The sequence below is a fragment of the Myodes glareolus genome, chromosome 14 (assembly GCF_982192425.1).
Source record: "Myodes glareolus chromosome 14, mMyoGla1.1, whole genome shotgun sequence".
In the NCBI taxonomy this organism is placed as follows: domain Eukaryota; kingdom Metazoa; phylum Chordata; class Mammalia; order Rodentia; family Cricetidae; genus Myodes; species Myodes glareolus.
In genome coordinates, this window is record NC_142039.1 from 77,317,449 (window position 1) to 77,334,785 (window position 17,337).

General features: G+C 42.6%; 1 protein-coding gene across 7 annotated transcripts in view; it reads right to left on the reverse strand.

Annotated features, from left to right (window-relative positions):
• The window catches only part of Fancc (FA complementation group C), a 118,821-nt gene that overhangs the window by 62,241 nt on the left and 39,243 nt on the right, over nt 1-17,337 (reverse strand). For all 7 annotated transcript variants that reach the window (XM_048447627.3, XM_048447622.3, XM_048447623.3 and 4 more), the window contains one exon: nt 15,156-15,250. In XM_048447627.3, the coding sequence (XP_048303584.3) occupies nt 15,156-15,250 (95 nt within the window). The remainder of the gene's footprint in view (nt 1-15,155; nt 15,251-17,337) is intronic.

The window sequence follows — 17,337 nt, forward strand, 5'->3', positions numbered from 1 at the left end:
AAGGGGAAGGCTCTAGAAGACAGAAGTGGGGAGTTGTCAGGGTTAAGCGACCAAAAAGAAGGCTTGAAAAGCCCATGACCAGCAGTCGTCTCCAGGAACTGGGCCTCGTGAGCCGTCTGCAGGTCTGCAGCCATGACCACCCACAGGAGGATGATCAAAGAGGGCTGTGCTCCAGTGTCTGCCAGTATGGTCTGCGCCATGCTGGAGTCATTACGTTTTCAGTCTTTTATAATCTGTTACATGTGTTGTGGCAAGTTCCCTACATGGTCTAACCAAAAAGGGGGAAAAAAAAAAAACATGGGACAGGAATAGCAAGTTATTTTTAATGTGCACAGATCTCGAATACTGAATACTTTTAATATTACATTTTGACTGTCACCAAAAAAAAAAAAATGGTTGAACTTAACATACATCTACTGCTGAAATGAAAACAGGTGGGTCACTGCAAAGTTCTTGTTGGTCCCTGTACCAATGTAACATGAGGGGGCCTGCTTGTTTGGGTTTCTGTCCCACCCGGTACCCCACAGCTGTTTAGCTCCAAAGAAAAATCACACAGAGACCTCCATAAGTTATAAAACTAAATGGCCCATTAGCTCGGGCTTCTTGTTAACTCTTGTAGCTTATATTAACCCACTGTTCTTGTCTATGCTAGCCACATGGCTTGGTACCTTTTTCAACCAGCAGGTCACATGTTTCTTCTTCGGTGATCTGGGCTGGACTGGGAGGAATCAGCTTCCTCCTTCCCAGAATTCTCCTGTTATCATTGCATCACCTCTACTTCCTGTCTGGTTTTCCCGCCTTACTTCCTGCCTGGCCAATCAGTGTTTATTTAAAACATGATTGACAGGACACAGACAATTCTCCCGCACCATACCAAGACATACAACCCAAGTTAACCAACCCTTTAACAAACAGCATAGATAAAGGTTAAACATGTGCGAAGAGAACATTTACTTTTCTGTCTGATCAGTGATTGAGCACACTGGAGAGACAGGGCACAGCAGCTAGGAAATCCTACAGATACGGTTCACCTTCTGACTTGTCTTCTATGAGAAATCTGTCTCCCGTTTTTCTAATTTCCTTTACCACCACAGTAATGTGGCTTTAAAGGAATACTTTTCAAGAGTATCAATCCAGGTGTGGAATGAAGCTGTCATCCAGAACATCAGGACAGTGTGTACCAATGAACAGGTTACAGCTAAACCTGGCTCTGCTCACCGGTAGCAGGTCTTCTCTGGAGGACCAACAATGTCATGAGGGCTGGCACTTTCCTGTTTTGTTTTGATGACAGTTCAACCCAAACCCAAACAGGTGAGAAAGACCCAATCCTCCATCTACACTAGGCTGCAAGAAAACCTCTGTTTCAGGAGGGCGTGGGAGGGAGCTGACAGGACAGGTGACTCGTATCACTGCCTTTCAGAAAGAAAAGAAACTCAAAAGGAAACTAGTCATATGCTTTTCTTTTTAAATAAATTCCCCTTCAAGTAATAAAACATGTAAACTTTTAAAAAGATCTTTTTGAAAAGCATAAAATCAAAACAAATAAAATTTGTGTTTGTCTCTGTGGCCCGGCTAGAAGACCCTTCTATCATGGAGCAGATGCACCTACTGCCAAGACTACATGCTGAGGTTAAGCACGCAATGAGAGCCCTTCTCTTCTAAGTATACCCCAAGGGCCATAAACGCCCTCAACTCACAAGACCCAGACTCAGAGAAACAACTCAGAGTTGTATTGGCCTCCAAACAACCTGCTCAAGCCCCACGTGAAGTGTGCTGTCTGCCTGGGAACACAGATGATGTTCAGTGCCCCGTGACACACACTTGAATACGCAAAAGACACAGTGATGTGCACACCAAGCTCCTAAACATCACAAAGCCTCAATTATTAAAGAATTGGGTGACTTCCCAGATTTAGACACCTTAGTCATGTACTGGACTCAGCATGAATTTCAACACAAATAAAACCTGCAACACTTTTAGGAACATATGTGTATGCACATTTACTTATTTAATTAACTTGTTATTTACTTATGTGCATTCATATAAATATGTATTTGTATATTATAAGTGCATACACACACACCTTGTTTGTCTGTATGAGTGTGTGCTGTATGATTGTCAAGTGCACATGTGGAGACCAGAGGTCAGCTCAGGAGCTGGTGCTTTCTCTCCACCATGTATAATATCCAGTCTAGTTGGTACGAGAAACTTCAAGTCACAGACACAATTTCTATTTGCAAATCTTTACAACACAGAATAGGCTCTGAATATCTAGGTGGGCTCAACAGGCAAAAAGCCCTTAAAGGTGGAAGAGGAAAGTGAGGTATAAATTCTTAGCAGCAGCCTGAGCATCTGATGGCTTTGAGGCAAAGAACAGGGCAGCAAGCCAAGGTATTCAGGTGGCCTCTAGTGGCTGGGAAGGGGAGGCAGATTCTAGACAGAATTCTGCTTCTGGACAGAACGTAATTCTGCTAACTAGAAATTTTATCTTGGTGAAATTCATTTTAGACTTTCAGAACTTAAATTTTTAAAAAAGGCTGTTGCGTGTTATTTAGACCACCGGATCTGTGGTTATTTGCTGCAAGAGCAAACCCTTCACACTGGCATGCTGCTTATTTCCCACGGGGAAGAGCAGCCATGGTCTTTTACCTCCATCATCGCACTCAGTTACTCAAATACAGACAAAGGAATTAAACAACAGCAAACCTACCTGAAATGTAGCTAACTAGCACCTCCACCAACGCAACCCAGAACTGGACCTCCGGACACACAGAAGTCTATATCTCAGGACACTCATAAAGGAGCCTGCAGCTCCGCCTAGCACCATCATTTGCAAATGCAAACCCAAAGCAGCATGCAACAAACAAGCACATGACCCTGGGATGCACCCAATCATCTGTCAGAGCACACAGAGCCGATATGTTTCGCCCGTCATTCACATTTTTAAAAAAGACATCTAAACATAGAACCACAAACTTAACAAAAAGTAACTCTACATGAGTACCAGCCCCAAAAAAACAAACAAAAAAAACCCAAAACAAAACAAAAACAAAAAAAAAAAACGCTATAAAACACCTACATGAGAACCTAAGGAAAAACTCTAACCTATGACCTAGTAATGACTTTTAGGTACTAATCACAAAAAAGTTGATATGATAAATGTCATAAACGCTAAATTTATCTGCTTTGTGAAGAGCATTATAAGTAAATGAGAATAGCCCCAAACTAGAAAATATTTGCAGAAGAGATAATAAAGGCACAGTTTATCAGAGTATCCCTGGACTCTTTAATTCAACAATGAAAACAACTCGGTGGGTTGGACAGAAAGTTCTAAGTATAAAGTACCCGTCAGAGTCCAGATCCCCAAGGCACAGTGAATACAGGTGTATGATCAACGAGGAAGCTGACTAGCAGAGGCCATGGACGGGAGCTGCTTGCTGAGCCTGCCTTCTTATAGAACCCACGACCACCAGTCCAAGGATGGCACCACCTCCCCCATTTATCCTGGTTGGGAAAATGCCTTCCAGCTGGATCTCATAGCGGCATTTCCTCAGCTGAAGTTCCTTCCTCTAATGACTCTAGCTTGTGTCAACTTGACACACAAACACACCACTATGAACCCACAACCATTCCTTTTTAATTCATCACCAAGATCTCACATTAAAATCATAAATAATTTTAAAAGTCCCATAGTCTTTACAAATTTAAATACATTACATTAAAATTTCAGTCTTTAAAATATCTGGTCTCTTTCAAAAGTCCAAGTCTTTCATCTGTGGATTCCTTTAAAAAAAATTAAATAAATACAATACCTTCAAGAGAGAAGAACTAGGGCACCATTACAACCTGAATCAAGCAAAACTCAACTCCAACAGTATAAATAACTCCATGTCCAACTATCTGGTATTCACTCACGATCTTCTGAACTCCTTCAAAGAGTTCTCTGGCTCTGCCCTCTGCCGTACACCGTTTGTCTTCTAAACTTCAGACAGCTCCACTCTACTGCTCCTGTTCTTCGTGGTCTTCCCATGGGACTGGCATCTCCAAAATGCTGGGGTTCCTTGCTGCAACTGGGCTGCACTTCACCAATATCCTCTCACTGGCTCTCTTCATGGAGAGAGTCCTGGGCCTTCAACTGCTACTGAGGCTGTATCTTCACCAACGGCCCACCCTGGCCTCTCACAGTGCCAAGCCTCAGCTGCTCTCCATGACCCCTTCATGTCGTCAAGCCAGTACCACCTAGGTGATATTGACATATCGCCAAGTCCTGTTGCCAATGCAAGTTAGAACCATGGCCACCTCTGGAACACAGCTCGTCTATGCTTTCAGAGAATACTTCCCAGAAGATTCCACTTCAATGACACTAGTCTCTTCTTAATCACCACTAATTTCTCAGCTCCAGCTAAGCAGCGTCAATTGTTCCAGTAACATAAGGTTTCACTTTATCACTTCAGGTATCTTGTTAATCACAGCTGATTCTTCAGCCCCAGCTAACCAGAACCATAGAATCTTAATTTAAAATAACAAATGGTCCTGGCAGAGTCTTTAAAGTTCCCTCTGAAACTTCATAAGCCAGGCCTCCATCCTCTGCACTGCTCTCAACATTCTTACCTTCCAAGCTCCCATAGAACATCCCACAGAGCTCTTAACACTTCATGGTTCTTCTAGTCCAAAGTTCCTAAGTCCTTCCACAATCCTCCCAAAAACATGGTCAGGTCTGTCACAGCAACACCCCACTCCTGGTATCAATTTGTCTTAGAATTTCTTTTTTTAAGCTTTACTTATTTATTATATATACAGTGTTCTGTCTGCATGTATGCCTACAAGACAGAAGAGGACACCAGATCTCATTATGGGTGGTTGTGAGCCACCATGTGGTTGCTGGGAATTAAACTCAGGACCTTTGAAAGAGCAGACAGTGCTCTTAATTGCTGAGCCATCTCTCCAGCCCTTAGTTAGGGTTTCTACTGCTGTGACAAAACATCATAACCAAAATGCAAGTTGGGGAGAAAAGGTTTATTTGGCTCACACTTACAGATCATATTCTATCATCGGAGGAAGTCAGAACAGGAATTCAAGCAGGGCCGGAACCTGGAGGCAAAAGCTGATTTTTAAAAAAAAAAAAGGTCCTGGACAGGAGCTTCGTACTGGCTTGCTTCCCCTGGCTTGCTCAGTCTGCCTTCTTACAGAACCCAGGACCACCAGCTGAGGGATGGTACCACCCACCCTAGGCTGGGTCCTCCCACATTGATCACTAATTGAGAAAATGCCTTACAGCTGGATTTCATGGAGGCATTTTCTCAGTTGAGGCTCCTTCCTCTCTGATGACTCTAGTGTGTGTCAAGTTGACACACAAACCCAGCCAGTACAACAAGCCAGTCATTTTCCAACCTATAGAACAGCCAATGTGAACTCCCAGAAACCATGGCCTCTGGGTGTGACATAATGCTGGTTCATCAGCTGTCACTGACATGTCATTCTGCTGAGCACATCTGACTACAGCAGGGGCTCTGTACAGGTAGGACAGAAGAACACAGAAAATCTTTGTATCTTCTACCCATTTTTTCTGCAAACCTAAAAAAGGTCTAAAAACTAAAGGCTGATTTTATAAGCTGAGTACAAATTACAACACAACAAAATTAAGTCAGTCTGCCTGTTGGGAATGCCCCTGTTTCTGTAAATAGAATCTCAATTTAATACCTAGGAATTGCCCTTTCCTCGTCCTTTCCCAACCTGCTCCCACCAGTCATTATTTACAAACAAATCTCTAACCCATCTGTTTCCCTTCATCACATCCTAACAGTGGTTCTAGTCCAAGTACTCAGAGCCTCAGGACATATGTCCCAGCATACTCAGAGTTCTACTGTTCACAAAGCAAAGCCTGGAAATGAGAAACAGGTCACACGAGAAGACATTACAGCACAGCCTAGGTCTCAGAGTTGATGGAGAGCAAGCTAGATGAGCTGCAGCAGACGGACCATTGTATCCGCAGGGATTTTAAATTTACTTCTTTGATTTTTTTTTGTAAGTATTTGTTTTGTTTTGCTTTGTTTTTCAAAACAGGATCTCACTATGTAGCTAGACCTGGCTTTCCTAGAACTCACTACACAAACCAAAATGGCCTTGAAATCAAAGAGGTCCACCAGCTTCTGTCTCCCAAGTTCTGGGACTAAAGGCACATGCTACTACACCCGGACTATTTGTTTGATTTCTTAATAAAGCAGATCTGAAGTTCATTGAAGGATGTTTTTAACATACATTTTAAGCACTGGGGTGTACTGTTATTTCATTTGTATTTTAATAAATACAGCTTGCCTGAAGATCAGAGAGTAAAACAGCCTCCCCAAATCAGCCTTACTGACCAGGCAGTGGTGACACACACCTTTAATCTCACTTAGAGAGGAATATAAGATGGGTGGAGACAGCTCTCTCTCTCACACAGTCTCATTCTGAGGATTCAGGAGACAGGATCACCATTTTCGAACTGAGATAAAGGTAAGAGCCAGGAGCTGACTACTTTGCTTTTCTGACCTTCAGGTTGAACCCCATTTCCGTCTCTGGTTTGTATGAACTGCGTTACACTGCGGTTAAGAGAAAGAGGCACTCGGGACTCAGAGGTCATGCATCTCTAAGAGTCGCCCTTCACTGTCTTTACAACTGTCAAATTGTGGTGAATTCTGAAGTTATGATCTTCAAATGGCAGCCTACATGGAATTATTAAATGGAAAAAATAGAGTATATGTTGTTTATGATAAAACCAATCTGTGGTAAATCTTTAAGAGAGCCAGACAACAGAAGCAAATGCAAGTATGCACATCACACATATGTGAGAAACATAATAAAACCTGCCACTCTGTAAACTAGCATATGTCAATCAACTTTAAAAGCAAGACAACGATAAAGAAAAAACTTAAATTGAGAATGCAGTAGCCAGGGAGGCACAGAACATGTTACTAATGACATCTTCCTAGCCTTGAAAGCGGATTGACATTGTCATTTTACAAACTGGAAAACATATCCTTTAATCCAAAACAGCAATGAATGTTCCCATTAAAATGGCTTAGTTCATTTTGAACCTTAACCTGTGTTATGAATCCTACCCTTACCAAAGCCAATGGCAGAGAGATTACTTACTCCCACCATCAACAATCAATTTGTAAGCACACAAACGCCCACAGTATAGTTCTAATCACTTGTTTTTATAGCAGCCCTATGAGCAAGTGAGATTATTTTCTACTGAAGATGGACAATTGCAATTTAGAAAAGCATGTAACTTGAAAAAGGTAGCATAGGAGACTAAGATTTGAGCAAACCAGGTGTGGTGGCACACACCTTTAATCCCAGTATCCATGAGGCAGAAGCAGGCAGATGTCTGAGTTTGAGGCCAGTCTGGTCTATAAAGTGAATTTCAAGACAGCTAAGGCCACAAAGAGAAACCCTGTCTCAGAAAGAAAGAAAAGACTTGAACAAGGCATTTTCAGTGGCAGAGTATCTGCGAGGTACCTCAAACCCCATGTGGAATGGTGGACTCACTGCCTCTGATCAATTTCTGCTTACCTTAGGTACTTCCAAATCATCACTAAGAGAAGGAAAAGGAAAACAGCACCTGATGTATAAAAAGCACTCCTATGCCTTGTTAAGATGATGTTTTCATATGGATTAAATCCTTGAAAACACACCTACAAAAGACAGAGATTATGAAGAGAAGGTTCTGATGTGGGACTCCCATCTGTGTGCTGTGATTACCGTTAATGAGAAAAGAAACTGCTTTGGACCTATAGCAGGGCAGGTCTTAGCTAGGTGGGGAAAACTAAACTAAATGCTGGGAGAAGGAAGGCGGAGTCAGAGAGAAGCCATGGAGCCCAGTTGGAACTTTACCTGGTAAGCCACAACCTTGTGATGTAGGAGGTCTTTCTGTCTATGTGTTGCTTTCATTGGTTAATGAATAAAGAAACTGCCTTGGCCTGTTGATAGGGCAGAACTTAGGTAGGTGGGGAAGGCAGAACTGAATGCTGGGAGAAGAAAAGAGTGAGAGAGACACCATGGATCCGCCGCCAGAGTGGGACATGCTGCGGAAACTTAGCCAGTAAGCCACTGCCATGTGGCAATACACAGATTAATAGAAATGGGTTAAACTAAGATGTAAGAGTTAGCCAATAAGAAGTTAGAGCTAATGGGCCAAGCAGTGTTTTAAATAATAGTTTCTGTGTGAATATTTTGGGTCTGAGCTACTGAGCAGCCATAAAGACCAAGCGGCCCACCTACAACACGGTTCAATGTCAAACTAGCAGGAAAACTGATATCAAAACTGCAAGCAGGAAGCCCTATGGGCAGAAGAATGGCTAACATATAGACAGACTGACAATACTAGGTGCTGGGGAACAGACAGAACTACCAGAGTCCCCAAACCATTTGGCAGCTCCTTGCATATGCTACTGCACAGCATGGCAATTTTAGTCCTCAAATTTTATCAAAGATTAATTAAATATATAACTACACAGAAATTTCAAAGGATGTTCATAGCAACTTATGCACAAAAGGCGAAAATTAGACCCAAGAAATCCAAGTAACTATCAACAAGCCAATGGGTAAAGAAAATTGACTTAGCAGTTCAGTGGAATAGTTTTGAACAATAAGAAATAATCGTGTAAGCTGGAACATGGATAAACCCCATGTTGAAAAATAATGTGTATTCTGTATAGCTCTATTTATGTGAAATTATAGAAAAGTTAATCTGTGCTGACAGAAAGCAGATAGCAGTCACCCCAGGCTGGAGCTGACTGAATGTAGGGGCAATGGGGACTTCTGGGGAAGACAGAAATGTTACACTACCTGTCTGCAGCCCCAGATATAGGGTGCATACATTGACCACTCTGCACATTTTAAAATGGTGTGAATCACATGTAACTTTTTCGAGGTTAATTTTTTAGATATTATAATCACAAGAATAAGTTGTTGTACTTCTCCATAGCAAAAAAACAAAAAAACAAACAAACAAACAAAAACAATTAAAAAAACTTTTAAACTTAAAAGAAAACCAGGATAGTCTCCTCTGAAAGTCTTTTTGTCACCAGGTGCACTCCACCCTGGATAGAGTCTGCACCTGAGCGGTACTGTCCATCCGCCTCACCAGTTTTTCACTGACTTTTACTTTTGCTGTTTACATTCTTTACATTTCACAGGCTATGCACAATGGCAAAACATTTCCTGGAGTGGACGTCCAGTAACTTTGATCCTAACCTAGATTCTGGGCTGTTTATCATCTCCAACTGTAACAAGCATTACAAAGAACATTTTACAGGTCTGAGTACTTCTTTGGAGAATGCTCAGGAGCCTTGGCTGCTCTGACACCACAGACGCAGTGACTGGAAAAACACAAGTAATGCAGGTTTGTCAAAAACATTAAGACCAAGACCTTCCTCAGCCCCTACATAGCATTCAGCAGAAGGAATCATCATTTGTGAGAGCCAAAGTTACAGTTTAAGTTTTCTTTACTATGCCTTACAGATCCATGAAACCAAAAAGGCTCTGACCTGCAAGCTCCTAGGCCAAGGACAGAGAGTTACTGAAATGCCGGAGCTGTTGTTTATGGGAGACAGCAGATCTCATTTTCACTCCCCTCAACAAGTCTGTTTGACCCACCTGCACTGGATGTGCTTATCACAGTAAACACACCAGGATGTGTGCTTGCCCTGACTGGACCTGATGGCAAACGCAGTGAGTTATGGATTTTTCTTCGTAAGTCCTGGCAAAACTTGATTCGGGGCCATTTTTCTGGGGAGCAAGAGATGCACCTGACCAGAGCCCATCTACTTGCCAGTATTTAATTAAACTTTGCTTCATCCTTGGCTTTAAATTGTGGTAGTGGTCTCATTCTCAACCTGTGGTATTAACACACGTTACCTACCTGGCTTCTCAGAGACTGCAGCCTCCAAGAGCTCTTAGGGCTGTGGCTCTGATGTGGCTCAAATTCAGCGTGGCATTTCCACTATCAATGATCCAGCAGAAATGAACACCTAACTTTTCAATACTTTTCTCATTCATGAGACTGCAAAGCACCAATTATCCTAGAATCACAAATTCAGGACCATCACAGCCTAACAAGCTATTCTGAAGTTCACCATGGAGGCAAGGTATTTTTCAAGCAGCTGTAGAGTCCCACTTTGGCCTAATCCAACCTGCCACTCATAGGTTATCAATCTACTTCTCTTAATTTAAGTTCTCCCATTACAAAGTTGGTTTTGTTACCCATGCCACAGTCAACAGTTCCAACAGGATTGCTATCCCTCAGAAATTCAATTATGCGGCCTTGGCAATTTGAATGTGAAGGGCTAGGCGTTATTTATATGTGTATGCTGAAAGACACAGTCCCAGAATCTCTTGTCTCAAAACTCTGTACAATCAAACAGCACCCCACCTGGCTTCTTCACAGCGTGCTCTACTGCATGTACTCTATGAATTAGACTACTTTAGGTAACGTGGTAATTTGAATGAGAATGTCCCCCATCGTCTCAGACATTTGAATAATTAGTTCCCAGTTGGTGTTGCAATTTGGGGAGGCTTAGGAAGTATGACCTTACAGACTCAGAGAGTTGAAATACCCCTCCAAGCCCAGAGAATGCTGTAGGAGTTCTCACCTTGCTGCTCCAGTTGTCATGTCTGCCTGCTGACACTGTCCCCCACCCAATGGTGATGGAGATCTTACAACCCTGGAATCTTAAACTCAAATAAACCGTTCCTTCTGTAAGTTGCCTTGGTCATGGTTGTTATGGTTTAAGTAAAATGCTGCAGATTCACAAAGGGGTGTGGTGACAGAAAGCGGGCCATGATGCAGTGGGCAGTAGGCCATGAGACCATGGCAGGCCACGAAGGCAGTCAGGTCCCACAGGCAGGAAGCCCTGTGGCAGGTGAGAGACCGAAAAGGATATGCATGCCATGCAGAGTGAAGTTGGGTATTTATTTAGTGAGTTATGGAAGGGAAGGGGAGAAGGGGGAAGAGCAGAAAGAGACAGACAGACAGACAGACAGAGGGGGGAGGGGAGAAGCAGGGAGAAGGGAGAGACAGAAGCTGCCTTTTCAAGAGAGACTGCAAGGAAGGGACTCAGGCTGGAAGTTGGGGATCAGCTTGGGGGCGTAGCTTGTCTCTTAAAGGGACAGGACAGACCACTACAATGGTGTTTTATCACAGCAATAGAGAAATAACTAATACAGACACCTTATGTAAACAGCCCTATGAAGTTTGTTACCGCTTTTAATAGTAAGGGTTGCAATGCATAAAGGAGCCAATCAGACCTACAGTTTCAGTTGATTTTGTAGATTAGCAGAATCACAAAGTCTTCTGATAGCCACAATTTTATAAACACTCCTTGCATCTACCACAGAGCAAAGCGCCACTTAAACCACAAAACTTTCCAAAGACCTATTATGAGTCTAAATTCATGTGGTTCTTTGCCATGCTGCTCATTGATAAAACTCCAACATTCTCAGTATTAAACAGAACCAGATCTGGTAGGAACAACAGTCAAACTAATACGTAGCACAACAATCTTTGTTGGGACAGGCAAGTCAGTAAGTCACCAACTCACAATGCCTTGCTGGGGGGCAGGTAGGGGGGTGGCAGCCTCCTCCAGAAACACCCATGTAGTCTGGGAAGCCACTGAACTTCAGAAGCCATGTAGAGCCTGTGCAGCCACATGTACTACAAACATCCACAGCCTTTAGCAATGGCACCTTCCACTGTTAATCCTGAAATTCACCAGAAAAACCAGCTCCACCATTTTGGTCAAATTAAAGCAAAATTTTATTAAAATGTTAAACACTGATCAAGATGGAATTTGGTTAGGACAATCACCTGGAAACTTTCCAGATGAGTGGCCCCAAGGCATGTATTGTCAGACTTATAGGGACAAAACCCATAGGCCACCAAAATTTTCCCATAAGGCTTTGTTGTTATTTTCCAAAACTACAATTCCCAGAATGCCATGATGTTATTTGATCTTGGGCATGTGGGGCTTACAGGTTAATTTAGGAGGATCTAACACCACTTTAGTATTTCAACCTACTTTACAGGGTAATCATGAATGTACCAAGGAACGTGACCTGGACAATTCAAACAAAAAGTCAATGAACTTACTCTTGGCAATATACCTGTAATATGTAAACACAAAAACTCCCTTCACTTCAAACTAATAACACAACAGGAAAAGTAGGGGATAAGGGGAGGGCTGGGGGCAAAAAAAAGGGTCAATATTCTGTGATTCTGTGAACTAAGCCAATTCACTGAGAGTTCTATTTAAATAGATGTCAACACAACCATGAAACAAACTAAAAACATATAACAGGCTGTGCCAACCACATCACTGCAACCCAAATACTCCATTCCTAACGGGCAGTGAGTGTATGACATGGCCTGTTTGAGTGGCAGCAACATACAAAGCAAAACAAAAGAAATCTAAAACAATTTGGAGCTACAGAAACAATTTCCATTCAAATGAAATGAAAATGAAATGAACTACTAACCATAACTGTGGGTTTTCTCTCAGACTTTCACTCTGCAACTGAGATTTTTCGCTATTTCTATAATGCCTACAACCTATGAGGTCTCCATTCTTAGGGTGGTCTTACCTCAGTCATTTCCAGACACCACTCACTTCTCAGCTCCTGTCTACCAGCATGCCCTCCTGTGAGTAGTGTGTTCAACTACCCTCCGTGTGCCTTGCCAATCCCTAGCACACCTACACTTAACCCGCGTGCTCACTGTATTTGATATCTCATACCACTGCCTGTCGGTCATCCAGTTTTGACCAGAACTCCCAGGTTCTCCCTTTAGTCACAAGTGCTGCTCCCCCCCATTCCACACCAACCTTCTCCCACCATCAGTTTCCTAATCTAGCACCCATCACATGATTTCTGTTGGAACGTTCTAATGTCCCTACTGCTGTACATAAAGTGTGCTGTAATCACCAACTGCTGGTGCTTACTTGTCTTTCCACCTTCACGATCAGCACACACTCCAGAAACAACAAGCTGCAGGTACCTGCAGTTTTCCGGATGTCTGCTTTCTCCCACCATGCTTTGCATGTTCTCTTTATGATGACATGCCTGGCTACTTCCTGCACTTATAGTCATCCTCACAACACATCTAGTTTGCTGCCTTCCACAGGAAATGCCTCCAGCCCTCCAAGTTTAAGCAAGTGCACACTCTGGGCCACCATCACACCTACAACAGCATTCTACTGACAACCCAAGTCTTGGGACCCCATGAAAAGAAATTCAGCATTTGATTTACCTTCCCGCATCAGTGTTAATTTAAGTGCTTCTCAACACTCACCAAGGCATTAAACAATGAAAAGACCACAAAAAATATGAGGCCAGTATTTTGTGTTGTTTTGGTTTGTTTTTTTGAGATAGGGTTTCTCTGTGTAACAGCCCTGGCTATCCTAGATCTAGCTCTGTAGACCAGTCTGGCCTCGAACTCACAGAGATCTGTCTGAGGCTAGAAATTTTTAAATGGTGTAAAAAGTCCTACACTAAATGTACAAAGCTAATCCAGTCATCCTAGAAATACTTTATTAAATGGATTACTTTAGGACCTAATGAGCTAGCCAACACTAACTTGCATATTATGCTGGGCAGTGGCGGCACACACCTTTAATCCCAGCTCTTGGGAGGCAGAGGCAGGTGGATCTCTGAGTACAAGGTCAGCCTGGTCTACAGAGTGAGTCCCAGCAGAGCCAGGGCTACATAGAGAGACCCTATTTTAAAAAAACAAAAAAACTTGCACACTAATTGTTCTTAAAATAGCAAATACTCTATAAAACATAACAATTAAAAAATTAAAGACTATGCATTATTCTATTAAAGACTAGGTATTATTCTATTTATATAACTTTCTTCCTACTTTTACTTCAAACTAAATTCTGAACTCATTCCTTCCCTTTGTCCAATCCTTTTAACTCCTTGTGTGCCTGTTCTTCTTCCAGTCTACCAAAAAGTACAGTACCGTATTTATCCTCTGTTACTACTTTTGCCTAAAGTAAAGGACACATAAAGAGGAGTGAAGATGGTGGTATCACCAGCCACCCGCAGACCAAACCCTTTGTGCCAATCTGCCTGGGTGAGTTCATAGCCTTACGGTCAATGAGAACCATATTCCCAGTGAGTCTGATGGCACTGCATCAGCAGGTCCACAGGCTGTGGCATCTGGGAGGGAAACAGAAAGGAGCCAAAGTAGCCAACCAGATCAGGTTCTCCAACTTGTGCCTGCCATTCCAGAGGAAACAGACACAGGGAAAACTAAGAAGTCATCATTTCTTTGCGTAGCTAACATGATTAATGACTTTGAAAGCACGAGCAGTAATGGCCTAGGCATCAACTCTAGGATACAAAAAAGGGACTGGCTTCACAGGTGCTTCGAAACTCATGCCTACCACAGAAGAGACTCTGAGAAGCAGAGCCATTCTTGAAGAAAAATAATGTAAGGATTTACACTAGGCTGCCAGCAGTATCTGGAAGAAAACCGAGTACATTCTTTAAATCATTACAAAGTATTTTCCAAAGCCACACAGAAGGAAGTGGTATCAGCATCTGGGAGGTTCAGTAGGAGCAGTACTGGGGGAATTTATAATCAACAAAACTGAAATCTTTTGAATAGGTAACACTCACCAAACACCTAACAGTGAAAGGCAACATTGCAGAGCAGTGGTTCCCAACCTCGACACTGCAGAGCAGTGGTTCCCACTCCAACACTGTAGAACAGTGGTTCCCACTCCAACACTGCAGAGCAATGGTTCCCAACCTCAACACTGCAGAGCAGCGGTTCCCAACTTCAACACTGCAGAGCAGTGGTTCCCAACCTTCCCAATGCAACAGTCCTTTAATATAGTCCCTAGTGTTATAGTGACCCCCCAACCACAAAATTCTTTCATTGCTACTTTATAACTGTAATTTTGCTACTGTTATGAATCATAATATAAATATGTGACATACAGGATATCTGGTATGTGACCCCCTAAAGGGGTGGCAACCTACAGGTTGAGAACTGCTGCCTTAAAACATCACAGATTTGAACCAATAAGGGGAAAGTAGCAGACTGTAGAGGACTTTAACTAATCAACTTAAGTCAAAGCAAGGCAGATGAAGCTTTACTCTCTTACGCGGATCCAGAAGTTAAGCTCGGATTCTCCAGGGGTCCGTGGTTCTTTGTTCATCAGACAACATAAGCACCATACTAGAAATTTTTGGCTTTCATCTGCAGAAAACAAAACTAAAATGAGTATATTTTATCAAAAAGGAAAAGCCTTAAGAACATGCTTAGGAAAACCTCAAAGCACCAAGCTTGGCATTGGCTTTTCTTCTTGTGGGTTCAGCTCACTGTCCAGCTCTTGTGTGGTCAACTCTTTCTGAGACAGCAGCAGTTTTTAGAGCAAAATAAGAACGATGGGAAGAGCTGAATGTGCTGGGAGCTTCAAGATGTTTCTAATTTCATGTTTCAAACATCAGTAATGTCAACCTCTTTAAAGCAAAATAACTACTATCTGTTTCTATTTCTGGTGGCCAAACCTGTTCCAGGTAGAGACTTATAGCACAACTAGTGAACAAAAATTAAAACTGTAATCAGAAGTTGTTAGCACACAAGCTATACAGAGCAATGCAGACCTTGTGATGGAGAGAGGGGAAGGAAACAGACCCAGCCCCTGCAGTGGTCACAGACATGCAGAGCACACCTTCCAGCCTCCTACAGCCTATAGTGCTTCCAATGTCTTTGCTATCTAAGGCACAAGGACAGGACAAACTACAGGAAAGCTCCTCTATGTTCATGGAGTGCACCTATCCCTTCATAATTTTTAGATCTATTTTTCCTCCAGTGACAATCATTGAGTTTATGCTTTCTCAGTAACTAATAACTCTGAATAAACACATCAGGGTCATTCTGAGACATTCATTTTCCCCTGTGAGCGTAAATAAAGCACCAGGAGGTATAGTCTCGCCTGACGCATATTAATTTCCAGACTTGTAACTTTCAAATAATTCTCTAGGCCAAACTGATACCTCTGAGTGAGATGTGACTGCTGCACTTTTCCTGGTGTAAATACTAATTCACGAGTCATAGACATTCCAATAAAATGCTTCACTGGTGCGGGAGAATTATCTGTATTCTGTCAATCATATTTTAATAAAATGCTGATTGATATGGAGTAAAGCAGGATGTACCGGGAAGCAATTTCAAAAAGGGAGGCAGGAAAACGGTAGCTTATGGAACTTAAACTTCAAAGAATCAAAAGAGGGGTGGTGCCATTAGGATGTGGAGTAATCCTACACACGAGCTCACGTGTCTATTTTCCTCTCATAAGTAAGGAAAAGATCCAGGGACGAAGTGACGCACTGGTCTATACCTCTGGCTAAGGAGCGAGCACACAGCTCACTTTGCTTAGCTAGCTCGCAGACATAAATAAGCCCCTGCTGCTTACATGAGGGCCACTAGTACTCCATACAGGAAAGGGCATCCAGGAGCTTCCTCCCCAGAGGTTGGAACTGGGATTTCCATAGGAAACTGCTAAGGATCCACCAGGACTCATGGGTAGAACTTGAACTGAAACTTCAAATGAAGGCTACACTCTTCACACTTTAATCCTCAGTGGAAAGGCACGAGACAGCAATTTTCTGAGATGATAAAGATGACTTTAAGCTGCTAGGTTGTGGTTATTGTTACAGGAACAGATGTTCACAGTGAGGATGGGAGGCTCTCACTCAGCCTGATTCTGCTGGCACTGAGAACGAAAGCCTCAGGCTAGAGGACAGAGCAGAGCCATCTCCAGATCCTTCCTCTTCCTCCTCACCTTTGCTTCTCACGCTGACCAAATGACTATTCCATCAGGCAGATACTCCATCAGCTCTGGGTTCTGATCTTTGTAACGAGGTTGTTTGGGGTCTATTGTTCTTTCGTTATCTTGATGGTGGTGGTATGTGTAACAAGGTCTTACCACACAGCCCAGGCTGCCCACCTCAGTCCAAGGACACTTTTACTGCTTTTCATATGAAAATTTGATATTGTAGGACAGAAAACAACTCTCTCCAGAAAGTGTTCAACCTGAATAGTCAAGTGAAAACTGAGATCTTAAGTTCAAAAGGCAACACAGGTGTTGAAACATCAAGGACAGGGGTGGAATGAGAGGAGTGGCTTTAGTCTCTTGGTCACAGCACCAGCAGTTAGGACACCAGTCTGAGCTGTAACTCTGAACTGTATATACAAATCCAGTCTTTCATGGGATGTACTTAACTGTGTACCTGTGAACCTATCTATGCAAATGTGTGCATATCCATGAATTATACTTAAAT